The following is a 23763-nucleotide window of genomic DNA, read 5'->3' on the forward strand; positions in this document are numbered from 1 at the left end:
CTTCTCATGGGCGACTAGGGACGGATAATTCAATGCTGGCTCAGCCTGTGAAACCCACATTGGACTTTTTTTTGTTCTAATTGTGTTCTTTCTTGTAAAAAAAATTTGTGTGTAGTTTACGTTTGTGTTTTTCTTGTGAATGCTGCCTATCTGATGCTCTGTGCCTGTGATGCTGCTGTAAGTAAGTTTTTCATTGCACCTGTGCACACATGGGCTTGTGCGTGTGACAGTAAACTCCACTTTGACATCCCTCGGATGAATTAAAAAAAAAATGAAGCTGAAACCAGATGATCTACCACCACGGCCACGCTAGGTGTGTGAACACGACAACGTCGGGTAATAAATGGGAGCCAGGTGTAATCTGACAGAGGTGGAGCACGAGCCGGCAGGTGATGGATGGATCCAGGTGAGGAGGGGTGATAGGCAGACGGAGGAGGGGAGGGTGGGAGTAGCGACAGAGGCTGGGAGGTGAGAGGTGGAGGTGACACAGGGCTGCAGATGGTGGGATCTGATAGGAGAGGAAGGTGGGGCACGGAACCAGTTAAGGGAGGTGGGGAGGGCAGGTGGGAACAGTGGGGGGGAGGGGACCCAGGGGGAGGGGTGTGTGGGTGCTGGGCAGGTGGAGTGGGTGGGGGAGAGGATTTAAGGTGATTGCCCAGAGAACTTGACCTGACAGAGGTGCACAAGATGATGAGAGGCACAGATCGAGTGGACAGTCAGAGACTTTGTCCCAGGGTGACAACGGCTCACACGAGGGGGCATAATTTTAAGGTGATTAGAGGAAGGTATAAGGGGGATGTCAGGGGTAAGTTTTTTTTACACAGAGAGTGGTGGGTGTGTGGAACGCACTGCCGGCAGAGGTTGTGGGGGCAGATACATTAGGGACATTTAAGAGGCTCTTAGATAGACACCCGAATGATAGAGAAATGGAGGGCTATGTGGGAGGGAAGGGTCAGATAGATCTTGGAGCAGGATAAAATGTCGGCACAACTTTATGGACCGAAGGGGCTGTACTTTGCTGTAATGTTCTATGTTATATGTAACCACAGGCAATGAGGGGAGATGTTTAAATAATTTAAAACCATTTAAATAATAATTTGATCTTCTATTTTCCCTTCCAAAGTGGATGACCTCGCATTTACCAACATTGTACTCTATCTGCCACAACCTTGCCTACGCACTTAACCTATCTATATCTCTCTGTAGACTCTCCGCATCCTCTGCTACATCTATTTCTTGGTTTATTGCCTGTGCCACTGTAATGTTATAATTTGGTGGCCTATAGACAACCCCCGCCAGTTATTTCTCCCTTTACTATTCCTCAGGGCAGGCACGATAGTGTAGCGGATAGCGTAACGCTATTACAGCGCCAGAGACCCGGGTTCAATTCCGGCCGCTGTCTGTAAGGAGGTTGTACATTCTCCCCGTGTCTGCCTGGGTTTCCTCCGGTTGCTCCGGTCTCCTCCCACATTCCAAAGACGTACGGGTTAGGAAGTTGTGGGCATGTTATGTTGGCGCCGGAAGCGTGGCGACACTTGCGGGCTGCCCCCAGAACACTCTACGCAAAAGATGCATTTCACTGTGTGTTTCGATGTACATGTGACTAGTAAAGAAACATTATCTTGTTTCACTGAGAAGTAGTGAGTTGACATGATCCAAACAGCCTGGCCTGGAGAGGCAATGGAACCAAATTCAAGGGGGAATAAAGTTAACGGGGGAAAAAAATGTAGAGGTTTCTAGGGAGCGAGCAAGAGATTGGAGAGCTCTAGCAATGAGCTGACACGGGCGCATTGGGCCGAAGAGCCTCCTTCTGTGCTGTATCACTCCATGATAGGCAGCTCCAGCTTCATTGATTGGGGGAAGGAGCAACAGAAGTCGGTTCTCCAATTAATGAGCCATCATCAGCTGGTAATCGGTTTATTATTGTCACGTGTACCGAGATACAGTGAAAAACTTTGTTTTGCATGCCATCCATACAGATCATTTCATCACATCAGTGCATTGAGGTAGTACAAGGGAAAACAATAACAGAATGCAGAATAAAGTGTTACAGTTACAGAGAAAGTGCAGTGCAGGCAGACAATAAGGTGCAAGGCCATAACGAGGTAGATTGTGAGGTCAAGAGTTCATTTTATCATACAAGAGGTCTGCTTAATAGTCTTATAACAGCGGGATAGAAGTTTGAGCCTGGTGGTATGTGTTTTCTAGGGGAGATCTGATAGAAGTTTATAAAATTATTAGGGGCATAGATAGGGTAGACAGTCAGTGTTTCTCCCAGGGTAGAAATGTCTAATACTAAAGGGCATAGCTTTCAGGTGAGAGGGGGAAAGTTTAAAGGAGATGCGCGGGTAAATTTTTACACAGAGAGTGGTGGGTGCCTGGAACGGTCTGCCGGGGTGGTGGTGGAAACAGGTACGACAGTGGTGTTTAAGAGGCTTTTAGGCAGACACGTGAATATGCCGGGAATGGAGGGATGTGGATCATGTGCAGGCAGAAGGGATTTAGATTAGTTCGGCATCGTGTTCGGCACATACACGGTGGGCCGAAGGGCCTATTCCTGTGCAGTACTGTTCTATGAGGGAAGAGAGCATCACCAGCCTTACCTGGAAATGAAGGATGATGTTCCAGATTAAGCCAAGGATCATGGAAGGGTTGCCGTCTGCAATCTCGGGGGCATCAATGCTGACCAGCTTCACCTACCATCAGAAGACCGGTTAATGGGCAAAACATTCACAATTATTGGTCCAATTGCAACTCTCCCTTCATGCTGTGCTCCAGGAATGAACAGGCACCATAAAATGCCCAGTAACCTTAGGAACGAGCTACTCTGGACATAGGACAGGAACTGTGACATGAGAAGTACCAAGGGAAATCACCCATAGAGGGGACACAAACCGTGCAGCAGAATCCACCAGTAAATTCGACAGACCAAGCTGGAGTCAGTGTGAGGTGGTCGTAGCTTTAAACGGTATGCAGAGATGACACAGAGGGTGCAAAGGTACCAATACTCACATAGCCATCCTCCAGAAATTGCAGGGCTCTGGCGATGTTGTTCAGTCGGAAAATCCGATGCATTGACTGCTTGTATTGGTGCATCTGGTCAAAGGCAAAGAGCACTGGTCAGCTGATTCATTTAGTGATAGCCAGCTAGCAATCTAGAGTTACACCCGTGGCTTGCTGGTCAATGCTTGGCACCAGGGGCAGCACAATGGCACAGCTGGTGGAGCTGCTGCCTCACAGCTCCAGAGATCCAAGTTCAATCCTGACCTTCGCTGCTGTCTGTGTGGAGTTTGCATGTTCTACCTGTGATCTCGTGGACTTCTGTCAGGCAAGATCAAGGAATTGATTGTGGATGTCAGGAAGGGGAAGTCAGGAGAACACACACCAGTCCTCATTGAGGGGTCAGCGGTGGAAAGGGTGAGCAGCTTCAAGTTCCTGGGTGTCAACATCTCAGAGGATCTATCCTGGGCCCAACACATTGATCCAATCATGAAGGCACACCAGTGGCTCTACTTTGTTGGGAGTTTGAGGAGATTTGGTACGTCACCAAAGACTCTTGCAAATTTCTACAGATGTACGGTGGAGAGCATTCTGACTGGTTGCATCACCACCTGGTATGGAGGCTCCAATGCACAGGATCGCCAGAGGCTGCAGAGGGTTGTAGACTCAGCCACCTCCATCACGGACACAACCCTCCCCACCATCGAGGACATCTTCAAGAGGCGGTGCCTCAAGAAGGCAGCATCCATCACTAAGGACCCTCACCACCCGGGACATGCCCTCTTCTCGTTACTACCATCAGGGAGGAGGTACAGGAGCCTGAAGATCCACACTCAACGATGCAGGAACAGCTTCTTCCCCTCTGCCATCAGATTTCTGAACGGTCCATGAACCCATGAACACTACCTCGTTATTCCTTTTTTGTTTGCAATATTTATGTTTGTAATCCATAGATTTTTGTGTCTTTGCACTGTACTGCTGCCGCAAAACAACACATTTCACGTTGTAAGTCAGTGATGATAAATCTGATTCTGATTTCCCCTGGGTGCTCCGGTTTCCTCCCACATCCCAAAGACAAAGATGTTGGTGGGCTAATCGGCCGCTGTAAACTGTCCCCAGTGTGTAGGTGAGGGGTAGAATCTGGGGGAGTTGATGGGCATGTGGAGAGGATAAGATGGGATCAGTGTAAATTGGGGGCTTGAGGGTGGGTGTGGACTCAGTAGGCTGAGGGGTTGTTTGCATCACTCTGTGTCTCTAACTCTGGATCAAGGGCCAGACACACCTCTCAAGCTCAGAGCCCCAGTGAGGTGCCATCTCTAGGCCACGTGTCAGATAACTGACCAGTGGGGCATCCAGGTGGCCTTCTCGGTACGACGGCACTGTCCAAGCTGCCTGTGTCAGTGTCCTGGTGGTAGGGAGCTGAGGCTGGGTGGAGAGGTGTCCCTCCCTGTGGAGGAGGGAGATTGTAGGCTTTAATGGCAACCTCTACAGCCTGGAACAGTGAACAGTCCCTGGTTCCCCAACTCCTTCTCCACTGGGTAACAGATCCACTGGAGAGATTGCATCTACCCCATCACAGAGTCATACGGCATGGAAACAGGCCCTTCGGCCCAACTCGTCCATGCCGACCAAGGTGCCCACCTAAGCTGGTCCCATTTGCCCATGTTTGGCCCATATCCCTCTAAACCATCCCTTTCCTAAAAAGACTTTAGGATAGATGCATGGAGGGGTGGGGCTTGGAGGGATATGGGCCAAACGCAGGAAATTGGGACTAGCTGGGTGGCCACCGTGGTCGGCATGGACTGGTTGGGCCGAAGGGCCTGTATCCGGGCTGTATTGCTCTATGACTATATTCTGCTATTGTTTTTTCCTTTTGTACTACCCTGATGTACTTTTGTCTGGATGGCATGCAAAACAAAAGCTCTTCGCTGCATCTTGGACAATAATAAACCAATTAATCAGAATAACATTCATCAAGGTGTAAAGAAACAAAGCAATGAACAATAAGATCCAGCAATAACCTTACCAGCCTGTGTCCGGACAACACCTCCAGAAGAGCCATCAGCACCTTCCCATCTTGCATGTCATTGAATAAATCATTCACCTCCAGTGGTGGCTTGCACTGAGAGAGGTCAAACAGAGAGCGGTGAGCAAATAGTGCAGAACCGCGCGTACACACACACACACAAAAAAAATGGGCAAGGGAGAGAGGAGGGGACAGTATAAGTGGCCAACATCCACATTAAGTTCAGAACAGGATATGCTGGAAACACTCAGAAGGTCAGGCAGCGTCTGTGGGAAGAGAAACAGGGCCAATGTTTCAGGTCAGGTTCTTCAACCTATGTCATTAACTCAGTTTCTCTTCGCAGATGCTGCCTGACCTGCTGAGTGTTTCCTGCACTTGCTGTTATAATTTCCCATCTCCAGCGCCTGCGGTTTTCTGACTTTCAAATTAAATTGAGGGTTTGCGAAAACACGACACAGCAGGACTCCAATCACGCAGATACAGTAAAACTCTAGAGGAACAATAGCTCATATTCCGTCTCAGTAGTCTCCAACCTGACGGCGTCAACATCGATTTCTCTATCTTCCGGTGACCCCTCCCCTCTGTTCCCCCCCCCCCCCACTTTGGTTTTCCCTTATTCCTCTGGCTCCTTTCCCCCACCTCCCGACCCCCTGATCACCCACACCTTCCTCCCTGTGGTTCCCCACTTCCTTCCCTTTATTCCACGGTCCACTGCCCTCTCCCATCAGATCAGATTCCATCATTTTCAGCCCTTTGCCTCTTCACCCGGTCACCTCCTAGCTTCTCACATCATTCCCACTTGCACCCCCCCCCCCCCACCCACCTCCCCTGGATCCACCCATCTCCCGCCAGCTCCTCCCCCTTTCCCCCACCCTTTTTATTCTGCCTTCTGCCCTCTTTCTCTCCAGTCCTGATGAAGGGTCTCGACCCGAAACGTCGACTGTCCATTTCCCTCCACAGATGCTGCCCGACCCGCTGAGTCCCTCCGGCACAATGTGTGTGTGTGTTGCTACAGTAAAACTCCAATAGTCTGGTCCCCTTCGGTGTTGCTGGGCCGGAGGTCTGTCTGCACTGTTGAATGTGACTCCAGTAATACCCAAACAAATGAACATTGAATTCTCCCACTTTAGGTAATCCCCACCCCCCTTCCCCACAACTCCCCACCCCCACCCCCACCACGCTTCTTCTGCTTTTCCCTTTCCCGGCCTCTTTTTCCCTCCCTCTCCTTACCTCTGACCCATCCCCCGGTGGATCTGCTCTCCCCTCCTCCCCCACACCTGCCCATCACCGTCTCTTACCTGCGTCTACCTATCACCACCCTGTGCCCACCCCGCCTCCCCTCTTTTGTCCACCTATCACTGCTCTGCTTTTCCCTCCTATATATTGGGCTTCCCCTTTTCCTATCTCCAGTCCTGAAGAAGGGTCCTGACCCGAAACGTTGACCGCCTGCTTTTCTCCACGGATGCTGCCTGGCCTGCTGAGTTCCTCCAGCATCATCATAGTGTTTTCCATCTAGATTCCAGTACCTGCAGTCCTTTCTCTATTTTACTTTTCTTTTACAGGTGGTCAGTACACGGAACGAGCTGCCAGAGGAAGTGGTTGAGGCCGGTTCAATAACAACAGTTAAAAGACACTTGGACAGGTACACGGATAGGAATGGACATGGGCCAAACGCTGGCAAATGGGACCAGGTCAGGTGGGCAACGTACGAGTTGGGCCAAAGTGTCCGTGCTGTACAGCTCTATGACTCGATCATGCAGTTAATGGGATATGTAAATATTTATTATGCAGTAAAAAAAATAACCAGGAACCAAAGATAATGTTCTTCCTCACCCTTTCCAGGTGGAAGTTGATCCATCGGGTAAATGTCCTCTTTTGTGTCTTCACTCGCTCAACTGAAGGAACACAGGGAACAAACGGTCAGTCATCACCACAGATACACACACCGACTGAACACAGCACCCCTCACGGCCCTACCCTCACCCAGCGGAACTGTGACCCGTCAGGACTGAGAAGGATGATTGGTATTGGTTTATTATTGTCACTTGTACCGAGGAACAGTGAAAAACTTGTCTTGCAAACGAATCGTACAGGTCAATCCATTACACAGTGCAGTTACATTGAGTCAGTACAGAGTGCATTGATGTAGTACAGGTAAAAACAGTAACAGTACAGAGTAAAGTGTCACAGCTACAGAGAAAGTGCAGTGCAATAAGGTGCAAGGTCACAACAAGGTAGATCGTGAGGTCAGAGTCCATCTCATCGTATAAGGGAACCGTTCAATAGTCTTATCACAGTGGGATAGAAGCTGTCCTTGAGTCTGGTGGTACGTGCCCTCAGGCTCCTGTATCTTCTGCCCGATGTTTCACTCATCCTGACGTGTCACATTACCATTTAACCTGACGCTGGTTTATCAAGACATGAGGGGCATAGATAAGGTGTCTTTTCTCCAGGGTAGGGGAGTCTAAAAACAGAGGACACGGTGAAAGATTTAAAGGGGACCTGAGGGGCAAGTTTTTCCACACAGGGGGGTGGAGGTGGGTATATGGAATGAGCTGCCAGAGGAAGTGGTAGAGGCAGGTACAATTACAGCATTTAAAAGACACTTGGATAAGTACATGGAAAGGAAAGGTTTAAAGGGATATGGGCCAAACGCGGGCAAATGGGACTAGCTCAGGTAGGCATCCTGGATGGCATGGACGGGTTGGGCTGAAGGGCCTGTATAACTCTATGACATGTTGGGTACCCATTCACTTGGACTATGATATGCAGCCCAAGAGAGTTCTAAAAGTTTAGATGACCTAAAATGGGACGTTCCTTATCTAAGGAGGAAATACTTTTTAAAAAAACAGAAATTGCAGGGAGTTGTGGACACAGCCCAGCACATCACAGAAACCAGCCTCCCCTCCATGGACTCTGTCTACACTTCCCGCTGCCTCGGTAAAGCAGCCAACATAATCAAAGACCCCACCCACCCCGGACATTCTCTCTTCTCCCCCCTCCCATCAGGCAGAAGATACAAAAGCCTGAAAGCACGTACCACCAGGCTCAACGACAGCTTCTATCCCACTGTTATAAGACTACTGAACGGTTCCCTAGTACGATAAGATGGACTCTTGGCCTCACAATCTACCTCGTCATGGCCCTTGCACCTTATTGTCTGCCTGCACTGCACTTTCTCTGTAACTGTAACACTTTATTCTGCATTCTGTTATTGTTTTCCCTTGTGCTATCTCAATGCACTGATGTGTTGAAATGATTTGTATAGACGACATGCAAAACAAAGTTTTTCACTGTACCTCGGTACACGTGACAATAATAAACCAATTTACCAGTAATAAATTTACCAAATACTTGCCATTGAGGGAGGCAGATAAATGGAAGCAGACTGGTTCTGGGGATGGTGGGTTTACCGTACGAGGGGAGGTTGAGAGACCGAGACCGTACATACTGGTTTAGAAGAACGAGAGGAGATCTCATTGGAACTTACAAATTCTCTGCAGGGCTCAACGGACTGGACATAGGGAGGATGTTTTTCCCTGGATGAGGTGTCTAGGACCAGGAGTCACTAAATAAGGAACTGAGAAGAGGAGAAATGTCTTCACCTAGAGGAGAGGTGAAACTTTGGGGAGTCTCTGTCCTGGAGGGCTGTGGAGGGTCAGTCACTGGGTTCATTCCGAGCTGGAATAACCAAAGATATCAGACTTATGGGGACTGTACGTGAAAATAACACATAGGTGGATCCGCCATGATCTCGCTGGGTGGTGGAGCAGACTCCAAGGGTCACACGCGGTCTGCTCCTAACTCCAACGTTCTTACGGCAGGATCCAAACATTGCAACAAAGGTTGCTGGGTAACTTCAGCCAACAGCAGACAACATCCCACCGCAGTGTGGGGTCTGACGTAGCCAACCAGCTCTCTGCAGCCAGGTCCTGACACATCACCGTCACAAGTAAAATATTAATAGGTCGGGTTCAAAGTACCGGGGGAATGTTTCCAAAGTAAATGTTATCATAGAATCACACCGCTCACTACCTGTACCAAATCCAACTGGTCCAACTCCTCTAGTTTCTATAAGATTTTTTTTCCATGTAGAAACTGTTTGAATCTGCTTCCACTGTTATTTCAAGTTGTGCACTCAAGGAATGTCAGGGGTATAGACAGGGTGAATGCATGCAGGCTTTTCCCCTCAGGTTGGGTGAGACCAGAACTATAGGTTTAGGGTGAAAGGTGAAATATTTGAGGGGAATCTGAGGGGAAACTTCTCCACTCAGAGAGTGGTGTGAGTGTGGAACGAGCTGCCAGCGGAAGTGGTGGATGCGGGTTCAATTATATGGTGGGGTAGCGGTTAGCGTCACGCTATTACAGCACCAGCGACCCGGGTTCAATTCCCGCCGCTGTCTGTGAGGAGTTTGTATGTTCTCCCCGTGTCTGCGTGGGTTTCCTCCGGGTGCTCCGGTTTCCTCCCACATTCCAAAAACGTACGGGTTAGGAAGTTGTGGGCATGCTACGTTGGCGCCGGAAGCGTGGCGACACTTGAGGGCTGCCCCCAGAACACTCTACGCAAAAGATGCATTTCACTGTGTGTTTTGATGTACGTGTGACAAATAAAGAAATCTTATCTTATTTAAGAGAAGTTTGGATAGGTCGAGGGATGTGATACAGGTGCAGGTAGATGGGATGAGGTTGGCATGGACTAGATGGGCCAAAGGGCCTGTTTCTGCGCTGTGGTGCTCTATGACTCTCTGAAAGAATTCCCTTGTTCCTCTGGAATGATTTTGAAGCAAAAACGCGAGTCTCCAGCAGAAGGCAGAGTGAGTCCAATGACAGCAGCCACGCACAACTGATCACCCTTCCCCTCCTTCCCATCAAAACATGTTTACCAGTGTGCTGGCCCCAGGGACAGGCACAGAGCACAGCCCTGCGCTCAGGGCAACCTGGCTGCACCACTAATTATCCTACATGGGCAACGTTGGCATGGAAACAGGATTTCAAATGAGATTACAGATGTTTCACTACTGCTGCTCTCAGTACTGAGGGAACCTGTCAGGTTTCAGGTACACACAGTCCTCCTGTCATTAATTAACACCTCCTCCAGCAGGCGTGTATGTGTTTACAGAGGGTTTCCTACAGTGCCCAGACCACTGGGCTTCCTTACGCACCGGGCAGTTCTACCTCGCTGACATTTGCTGGTTATCTCAGCTCCCCAAACCTGTCCTCATCACGCATCATGTGGTTTTGGAGATCACTCTCTCTCCCCCTCCCTCCCATGTCCCACTCCTCCTCCCTCTCCCATCTCTCTCTCTCCCCCCCTCCCCTCCCTCTCTCCCCACTCCTCCCCCCTCGCCCTCCTCCTCCCTCTCCCCTCCTCCCCCTGCCCCTCCCTCCTCTCTCCCCTCTCACTCCCCCTCCCCTCTCACTCCCCCCTCATGTCTCCTCCCCTCGCCCCCTCATGTCTCCTCCCTCCCTCTCTCCCCTCTCCTCCTCCCTGCCCCTGCCCCCTCCCCCCTTGCTGTGTAAATGGAAACATATACAAAAGACCACAGACACAGGAAACCTGACATGAAACAGAAACAGTCGGTTGGGCAGCTTCAGCCTTCGCGTTAATGTTTCGAGTTGGAGACACAGACCAGGCCGAAATGTCTGACAGAGGCTCTCGGACTCTGTTTCTCCTTCCACAGGGGCTGACCGGCGAGCGGTGTGTTTTTACGTCTGTGGGTGACTTGAGGGCAGCCTGCCATCATCCATCTGCCCACCCCCACAGTGTGTCCAGGGGAAGGCCTCACTCTGGGCAAGGTGATGAGCTCTGCTGTCCCTGGCTCCAATGCAGTCACTGCAACCAAACGCAATTCACCCTGTTGGAGCGAGCGAGGGGGGGGTACAGAGGGAGAGAGAGAGGGTAGAGAGATGTAGAGAGAGAGAGGTAAAGAGAGGTAAAGAGGGAGAGAGGTGTAAAGAGAGAGGGCTAGAGGGACAGAGAATGAGAGGGGTTAGAGGGAGGTGTAGGGAGAGAGAGGGAGGTGTAGGGAGAGAGAGGGTGTAGGGAGAGAGAGGGAGGTGTAGGGAGAGAGGGGGCTAGAAAGGGAGAGGGGCTAGAAAGGGAGAGAGGGGGCTAGAAAGGGAAAGAGGGGGCTAGAAAGGGAGAGAGGGCGAGTGTGTCTGGCAGTATGAGGGTGGACCATGGGGCGTTGCGGCATAGAGCCCTGACTCAGGGGCTCAGTTACCATCACTCTCCTCGTCTCCCTCATTCCCAAGATCCCCTCACTTTCCCCACTCCCCCCCACTCCCCCTCACTCCCCCAGCCCCGCTGAGGAACTACAACAGGGGAAGAACAGCAGTCGGTCACCACAGGAGCCTCCAGAAGGAACAGGAATAAACTGATCCTAAAATGTAGAGGAAGCATTTACGTGGTTAAACTGTTCCCACCTGCCTGTCACTCCAGAGCCAGACTACGACTTTTGGAAGTCACCACCAGCAATGAGAAGTACCCCCCCCCCCCCCCCCCCCCCCCCATCGCCTGCTTGTTTGCGTTCACACATAGCTTTTCAGTGTTGACATGAAAATTAGGTTGAGCCTTTCCCACTGAGTTGGGGAAACTTGCTCTCTGTTGATTAGCTGTGGCCATGGAAGAGGGAGAGGATTCAGGGATCATGTCTCCGAGGGAATTGCACCTTTGCACATTACTCACGGAGCAAGAACTTATTCCTCGTTCAGTACGTGTTGGAGGCGCAAAATGATGCAATGTTTTAGCTTTAGATGGGTTCTGCAGCTCAGAGGAGTGGACCAAACACACAGGAGAGCTGTACAGAATCAACCATCTTTCCCACCAGACCACCTCTGCCCATTCACCATACTTGCTCATCGGCACACCTCAGTCAGTGAGGATTGGTGGCAACATCTCCTCCTCACTGACCATCAGCACGTGCACCTCAAGGCTGTGTGCTTAGCCCCCTGCTCTACTCTCCGTGCACATGACTGTGTGGCTAAGCACAGCTCCAAGGCCATCTTCAAATTCACCGATGACACCGCTGTCGTTGGACAAATCGCAAGTGGAGATGAGTCAGCAAGAGAGGACGCCTGGGTGAGTAGTGCCAAAACAACAACCTCTCGCTCAACGTCAGCAGAACTAAAGAGCTGATTGTTGACTTCAGGAAGGGGAAAGAGGGTGAACATGTGCCAGTCTACATTGGGGGGGGAAATCGGCAGTGGAGAGAGTCAGCAGCTTTAAATTCCTGGGCGTTAACATATCGGATGACCTGTCCTGGCCCAGAACATAGATGCAATCACAAGGAAAGTATGCCAGTGTCTTTACTTTTTTTTAAGCAGGTTAAGGAGGTCCGGCTTGTCACCGAACACTCTAACAAACCTACAGATGTGCTGTTGAAAGTATCCTGACTGGTTGCATCACGGTCTGGTACGGCAATTCGAATGTGCAGGAATGTAAGAAGCTGCAGAGTGTAGTGGACTCTGCCCAATACATCACGGGCACATCCCTCCCCACCTTTGAGGACATCTTCAAGAGGCGGTGCCTCAAGAAGGCAGCATCCATCAGTAAGGATCCTCACCATCCAGGACATGCCCTCCTCTCGTTACTACCACCAGGGAGGAGGTACAGGAGCCTGAAGACCCACACTCGACGATTCAGGAACGGCTTCTTCCCCTCCGCCTTCAGATTTCTGAACGGTCCATGAACACTACCTCGTTATTTCTCTTCTGCAATATTCATTTATTTTTGTAACTTACAGTAATTTTTATGTCTTTGCACTGTACTGCTGCTGCAAAACAAGTCTCATGTCATGATAAGTGATAATAAACCTGATCTCTGATTCTCCCCACATTCCCAACAACTCCCTCCGGATTCCATCACTCAGCCACACACTAGGAGCAACTTACAGCAGGCAATTGACCTACCAGCTCACACGGTCACAGGGAGAATGTACAAACTCCACACAGACAGTACCGGAGGCTGGAATTGAACTGGGTAGAGGATGGGGCGCCATTCAAGCTTCTTGAGTTCTGATGGAGCTACACACGTCCAGGCAAGTGGAGGGTGTTCCATCAAACACTCCTGACCTGTGCCTTGTAGATGGTGGACCGCCCTTGGGGTGTCAGGAGGTGAGTCACTCACTGCAGGACCCCCAACCTCTGGCCTGTGGTTGTAGCATTGGTTGTGATATGGCTGGACCATTTTAGTTTCTACTCAATGGTGACACCCAAGACGTTGATTTCTGGGGACTCACTGACCGTAATGGCATTGAACGCCAAGAGCAGGCGATTAGCTCTCTAGTGTAGCGGTTGGCGTAACGCTATTACAGCGCCAGCGACCCGGTTTCAATTCCGGCTGCTGTCTGTAGGGAGTTTGTACGTTCTCCCTGCGACTGCGTGGGTTTCCTCCAGGTGCTCCGGTTTCCTCCCACATTCCAAAGACGTACGGGTTAGGAAGTTGTGGGCATGCTATGTTGGTGCCGGAAGCGTGGCGACACTTGCGGGCTGCCCCCAGAACACTCTACGCAAAAGATGCATTTCACTGTGTGTTTCGATGTACATGAGACGAACAAAGAAATCTTATCTTAAATCTTCTTTCTTTCAGGGTGGCACAGTTAGCCACTAACACAGCGCCAGAGACCCGGGTTCAATCCTGACCTCCGGTGCTGTCTGTGTGGAGTTTGCACGTTCTCCCTGAGACCGTGTGGATTTCCACCCACATCCCAAAGACACGCAGGCTGGCAGGTTAACTGGTTGCTGTAAATTGCCCCTGACGTGTAGGTGAGGGGTGGAATCTGGGGAGCAGTTGATGGGAATGTTAAGAGGATAAAAAAATGGGATTAATGTCGGATCAGTGTAAACGGGTAGTTGGTGGTCGGCACAGACTCGGTGGGCCGAAGGGCCTGTTTCCATGCTGCATCCCTCTATGGTTCTATGACTCACTAGCGATGGTCATTGATGCTGCACGAGTACCAGGCTGTGTTACCTGCCACTCTTATCAGCCCACATCTTGCTGCATGAACGGCTTCACTTTGCTGAGAGGTTGCAAATGGAAATGAACATTACATAATCTTCAGTGAACGACACCTCTTCTGCCCATATGTAGAACATAGAACAGTACAGCTCAATATGGGTCCTTCAGCCCACGATGTTGTGCTGACCTATTTAAACACCTCCTCCACGATCAATCTAGTCCTTCCCTCCTGCACAGCCCATAACCCTCCATTTTTCTTACATCCATGTGCCTATCTAAGTGTTTCTTAAATGTCCCTGTTGTATCAGCCTCTACCACCACCCCCAGCAGTGCGTTCCAGGCACCCACCACTCTGTGTGTTTAAAAACCTACCTCTGACGTCCCCCCTAAACTTTCCTCCACTCACCTTAAACTGATATCCTCTGGTATTGGCCATTGCCGCCCTGGGGAAAAGATACTGGCTGTCCACTCTATCTATGCCTCTAATAATCTTATACACCTCTTATCAATTCACCTCTCATCCTGCATCACTCCAAAGAGAAAAGCCCTAGCTCATTCAACCTTTCCTCATAGGACATGTTCTCTAATCCAGGCAGCATCCTGGTAAATCTCCTCTGCACCCTCTCTAAAGCTTCCACATCCTTCCTATAATCAGGCAACCAGAACTGCTTTAAGGAATAATGGAAGGAAGTTTGCATTTGGGGAAGTCAATCCAGGGTAGAACTTTCATAGTGGATGGTAGGGCCCTGGAGAGTGTTGTAGAACAGAGTTCAAGTACACAGTCCCCTGAAAATGGTGCCACAGGTAGACAGAGTGGTGAAGAAGGCTTTCGGCACACTGGCCTTCATCAGTCAGGGCTCTGAGTTTAGAAGTTGGAAAGTTATGTTGCATTTGTACAAGACATTGTTGAGACCGCTCTTGGAGAACTGTGCTGGTCACCCAGCTATAAGGAAGCTGCCATTAAGCTGGAAAGAGTGCAGAAAAGATTCCCGAGGATGTTACCAGGACTGGAGGGCTTGAGTTGTAAGGAGAGACTGGACAGGCTGGGGCTTCCTTCCCTGGAACGAAGGAGGCTGAGGGGTAATCTTATCAAAGTTTATGAAATTATGAAGGGTATAGATAGTGTAGAAGTGCAGTCTTTTTCCCAAAGTAGGGAAGTCTATAACAAGAGGCAGAAGTTTAAGTTGAGAGGGGAAAGACTTAAAAGCAGACCTGAGGGGCAACTTTTCACGCAGAGGGTGGTGGGTACATGGAACGAGCTGCCAGAGGAAGTGGTAGAGGCGGGTACAATTACAAGGTTTAAGAGACACTTGGATAGGTACGTGGGTAGGAAAGGTTTAGAGGGATGTGGGCAAAACCCGGGGAAATGGGACTAGCTTGGATAGACATCTCGGTCGACATGGATAAGTTGGGCCGAAGGGCCTGTTTCTGTGCTGTATAGCTCCGTGACTCTATGTACCACGTCCCACTGCCTTACACAGGTTCTCTCCCTATCCCCCCACCTTTCCTCCTTTCACTACCATCCTCCACTCTACAATTTTAACAACCGTTTCTTAAGACTGTTCTCGTCACCTGTGGCCGTCTGCACACGGAGCTTTTGTTTTTGATATCAGGAGGCAGTGGTCCTCGAATTTCTGAGCATTGTTTGTGGCATGCAAGGCACACGTAGCTAAAAATTATCTTGATTTGTGATGTGAAAGCTGGGGTTGCAGATTCTTCCATTGCGTGGTAAAGAACTGAATTATAGGATGATAATGTGTGGCATACAAGTTCGAGCATGCTTCTCCATCTTAGTGCAGTTGAACAGCTCATGGAGATCCACCCAGCAAAATACAACATTAATTTTTGCATACACTGATCGAACTGGTGGTAGAAGCATTGCCATCAATAATGGTCACAATTACTGACGCACACACTTAGAGGTACTGCACACGGGACTTCTTCCTGAGACATCCCACCACTGCAGAAGAGGGAACTTGCTGATCCGGGTATGGCGAACTGCCGAAACCGTCAGTTGTTTATGTTACAGCTGACCTATCAGCAGAGGGTGTCCCCATGGGTTTCCGCCGGGTGCTCCGGTTTCCTCCCACATTCCAAAGACGTACAGGTTAGGAAGTTGTGGGCATGCTATGTTGGCGCCAGAAGCATGGCGACACTTGCGGGCTGCCCCCAGAACACTCTACGCAAAAGATGCATTTCACTGTGTGTTTCGATGTACATGTGACTAATAAAGAAATCTTATCTGTAATGGTGCGACAACCAGTCAGCCTAACCCAATGGGTCTGTCACTACAAACAGGCTCAGAGCACTGGGATGGGCTGAAACCATTGCACATTACGAATGGGAGCGGGTGCTGGTAACTCCACCCAACCTCAACCGGCAAGGTGACTCGCTGGTGAATGGGGTTTTCTCGTGGTGGTTTGTGCTGATTTCAAAAACAAAAGCTCCGTGTGCAGACGGCCACAGGTGACGAGAACAGTCTTAAGAAACGGTTGTTAAAATTGTAGAGTGGAGGACGGTAGTGAAAGGAGAAAGGGTGGGGGGATAGGGAGAGAACCTGTGTAAGGCAGTGGGAGAAATACAGAACACAGAACAATCTAGCACAATACAGGCCCTTCGGCCCGCAATGTTGTGCCAACCTTTAAACCTCGCCGAAGACTATCTAACCCCTTCCTCCCACATATCCCTCTATTTTAAATTCCTCCGTATGCTTATCTAGTAATCTCTTGAATTTGACCAGTGTACCTGCCTCTACCACCGCCCCAGGCAGCGCATTCCACGCCCCAACCACTCTCTGGGTAAAACACCTTCCTCTGATATCTCCCTTGAACTTCCCACCCATTACTTTAAAGCCATGCCCTCTTGTATTGAGCATTGGTGCCCTGGGAACGAGGCGCTGGCTGTCCACTCTATCTATTCCTCTTAATATTTTGTACACCTCGATCATGTCTCCTCTCATCCTCCTTCTCGCCAAAGAGTAAAGCCCTAGCTCCCTTAGTCTCTCCTCATAAGGGTCTCTTGATAAGCTGAGAGCCTTGCCAGGAACCTGACCGCGTCCCACCCAAACTGTTAAACCAGCCCGTCCGCTTCCAGGCAGTGTTTTCAGATCTCCTAACGTCACCGTCAAGGGAGCCTGCAGCTTGGGAACAGGCCATTCAGCCCAACTTGTCCCTTCTGGGATTGACGCTCCCATCAGCTCTCTCTGCAGTGATCCCTGGAATCGTGACTGTGAGCTCCTCCCACCCTCATGAACTTCCCTGTACCTTCTAGTCAGACTCAGACTAACCCAATGGGTCTGCACTATCTACTGTCTGTGCAGTGGAGTCACGGGCCCTTTGGCCCACAGTGCTCATGCAACCCATCTACACTTCATCCCATTACAACTTGCATTTGGTCTTTCACTCAGAGAACATAGAATGGCACAGGCCCTTCAGCCCACCATGTCTGTTCTAACCATGATGACAAATTAAACTAAACCCATCTGCCTGCACGTGGTCCATACCCCTCCATTCCCTGCCCGTTCATGTGTCTGTCTAAATGCCTCTTAAATGTTGCTTTCACATCTGCCTCCACCACCACCCTTGGCAACCTGTTCCAGGCACCCACCACTCTCTGTGTAAAAAAACTTGCCCCGCACATCTCCCTTAAACTTTCTGCCTCTCACCTTAAAGCTATGGCCTCTAGTCCTTAACATTTCCACCTTGGGAAAAAGATTCTGACCATCTACCCTGTCTCTGCCTCTCATAATTTTATAAAGTCAGGTCACCCCTCAGCCTCCAATGCTCAAGAGAAAACAACCCAAGTTTGTCCAACCTCTCCTCATAGCTCATACCCTCTAAGGTGAGTCCAGGACAAGAGGGCACAGTCTTAGAATTAGAGGGTACCCATTTAGAACAGAAATGAAGAGAAATTTCTTTAGCCAGAGGGTCGTGGATTTATGGAATTTGTTGCCACATACAACTGTGGGGGCCCGATCATTGGGGGTGTTTAAGGAGGAGGTTGATAAGTATTTATTTAGTCAGGGTATCAAGGGATATGGGGAAAAGACTGGGAATTGGGGCTAGATGGGAGAATAGTTTAGCTCATGGTGAAGTGGCGGAGCAGACTCGATGGGCCGAATGGCCTACTTCTGCTCCTTTGTCTTGTGATCTTGTGAATCCAGGCAGCATCCTGGTGAACCTCTTCTGCACCCTCTCCAAAGCCTCCACATCCTTCCTGTAATGGGGCGACCAGAATAGGTTGAGTGAACTGGGGCTTTTCTCTTTGGAGAGAAGGAGGAATGAGAGGTGACTTGATAGAGGTGCACAAGATGATAAGAGGCATAGATCGAGTGGACAGTCAGAGACTTTTTCCCAGGGCGACAATGGCTAACGTGAGGGGACATAATTTGAAGGTGATTGGAGGAAGGTATAAGGGGGATGTCAGGGGTAAGTTTTTTTTTCCACACAGAGAGTGGTGGGTGCGTGGAACGCACTGCCGGCAGAGGTTGTGGGGGCAGATATATTAGGGACATTTAAGAAACTCTTAGATAGCCACATGAATGATAGAGAAATGGAGGGCTATGTTGGAGGGAAGGGTTAGGTAGATCTTAGAGCAGGTTAAGATGTCGGCACAACATTGTAGGCCGAAGGGCCTGTACTGTGCTGTGATGTTCTATGTTCACAAGTGCAGCCTATCCAAAGTTTCATACAGCTGCGACATGTCTTCCGGACACTTATACTCAACACCCTGACTGATGAAGGCAAGCATGCTCTCTTTGCTACACAATTCAACAGCTTAAAGGTTGTCAGAGCATTCATGTGACCACTCCCTGGAGGAAAAAGGTTTCTCCAGAGCTCCATGCAAACTATTTTCTGCTTCTCCCCCCCCCCCCCCCCCCCCCCGCTACGGTTTACAGGAATCGACTGTGTTATTTTGGTTGCGATGGGTGCCGTAAGAATGCAGCTCCTATTGTTTCTGGTATTTTGAAGCAACTCTTTTCTGGGAGTTACCAAGGCCGTAACAATAATGATCTGCTCACATTCATGCTGCCTTCAGCTCACTGATAAAAGATTCTTGGGTGCACGTCACTGGAGAAACCTCCAGGAACAGATCCAGCTGTTGGCAACCCCTTCCACAGCCTTGTTCTGACATCCCCTGGCACAGAGCCCATCTCTTCCTAACAATGTCACCTCTTTGCCAACTACACACCCTGCTACTAAAGGAAGAAAGGCTCATGACACCGGACTTGAGGTGGCACATTCTCTGGGTCAGATGGTTGGGGTTTCTGCTACAATAGCCACAAAAGCTGAAGGAACTGAACAAGGAATAGTACAGCACAGGAACAGGCCCTTCGCTCAACAGGTCTGTGCCGAACATAATGCTAACTTAAGCTACACATCTGCCTGCACGTGGTCCATACCCCTCCATTCCCTGCCCGTTCATGTGCCTGTCTAAATGCCACTAAAACACTGCTGTTTTATCTGCCTCCAACCGCACCCCTGGCAGCCCGTTCCAGGCACCCACCACTCTCTGTGTGGGAAAAAAACTTGCCCCGCACATCTCCTTTGAACTTTCCCCCTCTCAAAGCTATGCCCTCTTGTATATTTCCACCCTGGGGAAAAAGATTCTGGCTGTCTACCCTATCTATGCCTCTCATAATTTTATAAACCTCTATCAGGTCTCCCCTCAGCCTTCGACGCTCCAGAGAAAACAACCCAAGTTTGTCCAACCTCTCCTTTAATCCAGGCAGCATCCTGGTGAAGCTCTTCTGCACCCTCTCCAAAGCCTCCACATCCTTCCTGTAATGGGGTGACCAGAACTGCACACAATACTCCAAGTGCGGCCTAACCAAAGTTTTATACATCTGCAACGTGACTCCCATACTCAACATCCAGACAAATGAAGGCAAGCATACCAAACCCCTTCTTTACCACCCTTTCAGAGAGCAATGGATTTTGACCCCAAGAGCCTTCTGTACAATAATGCTATTAAGGGTCCTGCCATTAACTGTATACTTTGATGAGATCACAAGATCACAAGACAAAGGAGCAGAAGCAGGCCATTCGGCCCATTGAGTCTGCTCCAAGGAAAAGGGAAGAAATGAGAAATGGGGGGAGGAAGAAGAAAAAAAAATTCTAATCCCAATTTCCGGCCTTATCTCCATATCCCTTGATACCCCAACTATTTAGATATCTATCTATCTCTTCCTTGAACGCCCCCAATGATCTGGCCTCCACTGCTGTACCTGGCAAGGAATTCCACAATTTAACCACCTCTGGCTAAAGAAATTTCTCCTCATCTCTGTTTTGAAACTGTACCCTCTAATTATAAGATTGTGCCCTCTGGTCCTGGACTCACCCACCAAGGGAAACAGCCTAGCCACATCTACTCTGTCCATTCCTTTCAGCATTTTAAATGTTTCTATGAGGTCCCCTCTCATTCTTCTGTACTCCAGTGAGTACAGTCCAAGAGCCGACAAATGCTCATCATACGTAAGCCCTTTCATTCCCGGAATCATCCTTGTAAATCTCCTCTGAACCCTCTCCAACGTCAGCACATCCTTCCTACGATATGGGGCCCAAAACTGCGTACAGTATTCCAAATGAGGCCTCACTAGTGCCCCGTAGAGCCTCATCAACACTTCCTTACTTTTATACACTATACCTCGCAAAATGAATGCCAACATAGCATTCACTTTCTTTACCACCGATCCGACCTGGTGGTTAACCTTTAAGGTATCCTGCACGAGTACCCCCAAGTCCCTTTGTACTTCTGTACTTTGAATTTTCTCTCCTTCTAGATTATAATCTGCCCGTTTATTTCTGTTTCCAAAGTGTACAACGGCACATTTCTCAACATTGAATCTCATCTGCCATTTCCTTGCCCATTCTCCTAAACTATCTAGGTCTCTCTGCAAACTTCCTGTCTCCTCAATTCTCCCTACTCCTCCACCTATCTTGGTGTCATCCGCAAACTTAGCCACAAAACCATTTACTCCATCATCCAAATCGTTAATGTACAAGGTAAAAAGGAGCGGCCCCAACACCGACCCCTGCAGAAAACCACTAGTAACTGGTAGCCAACCAGAACAAGATCCTTTTATTTCCACCCTTTGCTTCCTGCCAACCAGCCAATGCTCCATCCATTCTGCTATCCTACCCGTAATTCCATGACCTCTCGTCTTATTAATCAGTCTCTTATGAGGCACCTTGTCGAAGGCCTTTTGAAAGTCTAAATACACAACATCTACCGCCTCTCCCTTATCCACCCTACCTGTGATTTCTTCAAAAAACTCCAATAGGTTGGTCAGGCAGGATCTTCCCTTCACAAAACCATGTTGGCTAGGACCTATCTTGCCTTGCACCTCTAGGTATTCCGTAACCCCATCCTTGAGGATAGATTCCAATAATTTTCCCACCACTGATGTCAGACTAATAGGTCTGTAATTTCCTTTATGCTGCCTCCCTCCTTTCTTATACAACGGAACTACATTTGCGACCCTCCAGTCCTCCGGAACCATGCCGGAATCTATTGATTCCTGGAAAATTATCACCAATGCCTCTGCTATCTCTAAAGCCACCTCCTTCAGAACCCGGGGATGCACCTCATCCGGTCCGGAAGACTTATCAGTCTTTAGCCCATTTAGTTTTCCTAGCACCTTCTCCCTAGTAATCTTAACTGAACTCAGTTCCATTTCGTGAGACCCCTGTCTAACCAGCACATTGCTGATGTCCTCCACAGTGAAGACCGATGCAAAACATTCATTCAATTCCTCTGCCATCTCTCTATCGTCCATTATAATATCTCCTGCACTGTTATCAATTGGTCCTATATCAACCCGTGTCTGTCTTTTACTCCTTATATATTTTAAAAAAATCTTCGTATCCTTTCGAATGTTATCTGTCAACTTCCTTTCATAATTCATCTTTTCTTTCCTAATGACCTTCTTAGTTTCTCTCTGCAGGTTTTTAAAAGTTTCCCAGTCTTCTGTTTTCCCATCAATTTTTGCTTCTTTGTACAGCATCCCTTTTGCTTTTATTTTAGCCTTCACCTCTCTCGTTATCCACATTTGTGCCTTTTTTCCATTCAAAACCTTTTTTCTTGGAATATATCTATCCTGCATTTTCCTTATTTCCTGTAGAAATTCCTTCCATTTCTCCTCTGCCGTCCCTCCAACCAGCTTACTCTTCCAATCAATTTGGGCCAACTCCTCTCTCATACCATTGTAATTTCCTTAGTTCCACTGAAATATCGATACACCAGTTATCAGTTTCTCCTTCTCAAACTTGAAACTGAACTCAATCATATTGTGATCACTGGTTCCCAGTGGTTCCTTTACCTTTAGTTCCCTAATCACCTCCGGTTCATTACACAGCACCCAATCCAAAACAGCCGATCCCCTGGTGGGCTCTTCAACAAGTTGCTCCAAAAAACCGTCCCGTAGACATTCCACAAACTCACTCTCCTGAGATCTACCTCCTTGCTGGATTTCCCAGTCCACCTTCATGTTAAAATCCCCCATAATTATCTTCACATTGTCCCTCTGGCATGCTTTTTCTACCTCAAACTGCAACTTATCGTCCACTTCCTGACTGCTATTTGGGGGCCTGTATATAACTGCTACTATTGTCCTTTTACCCTTGCTACTTCTTAGCTCCACCCATAAGGATTCCACCTCCTCTGACCCAATGTCCTTCCTTTCTATTGATTTTATATCACTACTAACCATCATGGCCACACCTCCCCCTCTGCCTACCCGCCTATCCTTCCTATACACTGTGTACCCCTGGACATTCAGTTCCCAATCACATCCATCATAAAGCCACGACTCAGTGATTGCCACAATGTCGTATTTATTAATCTGTAGTTGTGCCACTAGGTCATCTACTTTATTCCTAATGCTACGTGCATTTAAATACAGTACGTTTAGTCCGGTATCTGCTATTGATTTTGTTATACTTCTATTGTTCAGCAGATTATCCTGACTTTTCACCTGTCTATCCTTCTTACCATCTTCACTACACACTATCTTAGACATGTTCCTATATACCTCATCCTGTATCCTAACATCCTGATTTGTTGTACTTCTATTATTCACCAAATTATCCTGACAAGATGAGGAGAGAGGGGGGAGGGGGGAGGGGATATGAGGGGGGATGTGAGAGGGGATGTGAGAGGGGATGTGAGAGGGGATGTGAGAGGGGATGTGAGAGGGGATGTGAGAGGGGATGTGAGAGGGGATGTGAGAGGGGATGTGAGAGGGGATGTGAGAGGGGATGTGAGAGGGGATGTGAGAGGGGATGTGAGAGGGGATGTGAGAGGGGATGAGGTTTCTTTATTAGTCGCATGTACATCGAAACACACAGTGAAATGCACCTTTTGCGTAGAGTGTTCTGGGGGCAGCCCACAAGTGTCACCACGCTTCCGGCACCAACATAGCATGCCCACAACTTCCTAACCCATACGTCTTTGGAATGTGGGAGGAAACCGGAGCACCCGGAGGAAAACCACGCAGACACGGGGAGAACGTACAAACTCCTTACAGACAGCGGCCGGAATTGAACTCGGGTCACTGGTGCTGTAATAGCATTACGCTAACCGCTAGACTACCATGCCTGCCCTACCTTTTTTCATAGATTTATACAGCACGGAAACAGGCCCTTTGGCCCAACTGGTCCATGCCAACCAAGATGCCCCATCCAAGCTAATCCAATTTGCCAGAATTTATAAGATACCTGTATTAGTCACATGTACATCGAAACACATAGTGAAATGCATCTTTTCCATAGGGTGTTCT

The 23763-nt window shown here is 49.0% G+C and overlaps 1 protein-coding gene across 2 annotated transcripts in view; it reads right to left on the reverse strand.

Moving 5' to 3' along the window:
* The window catches only part of LOC127578741 (uncharacterized), an 88809-nt gene that overhangs the window by 38794 nt on the left and 26252 nt on the right, over window positions 1-23763 (reverse strand). Inside the window, exons 1-5 of one of the 2 annotated variants that reach the window (XM_052031273.1) lie at window positions 8517-8535; window positions 6860-6921; window positions 5027-5122; window positions 3013-3096; window positions 2604-2696 (exon numbers count right to left, since the gene is read on the reverse strand). In XM_052031273.1, the coding sequence (XP_051887233.1) occupies window positions 2604-2696; window positions 3013-3096; window positions 5027-5083 (234 nt within the window). In that variant the 5' untranslated portion in view covers window positions 5084-5122; window positions 6860-6921; window positions 8517-8535. Of the gene's footprint in view, window positions 1-2603; window positions 2697-3012; window positions 3097-5026; window positions 5123-6859; window positions 6922-8516; window positions 8536-23763 lie in introns of those variants that run through there. The other variant, XM_052031190.1, reaches the window with a different exon arrangement.

This window comes from Pristis pectinata, chromosome 1 (assembly GCF_009764475.1).
Source record: "Pristis pectinata isolate sPriPec2 chromosome 1, sPriPec2.1.pri, whole genome shotgun sequence".
In the NCBI taxonomy this organism is placed as follows: Eukaryota; Metazoa; Chordata; class Chondrichthyes; order Rhinopristiformes; family Pristidae; genus Pristis; species Pristis pectinata.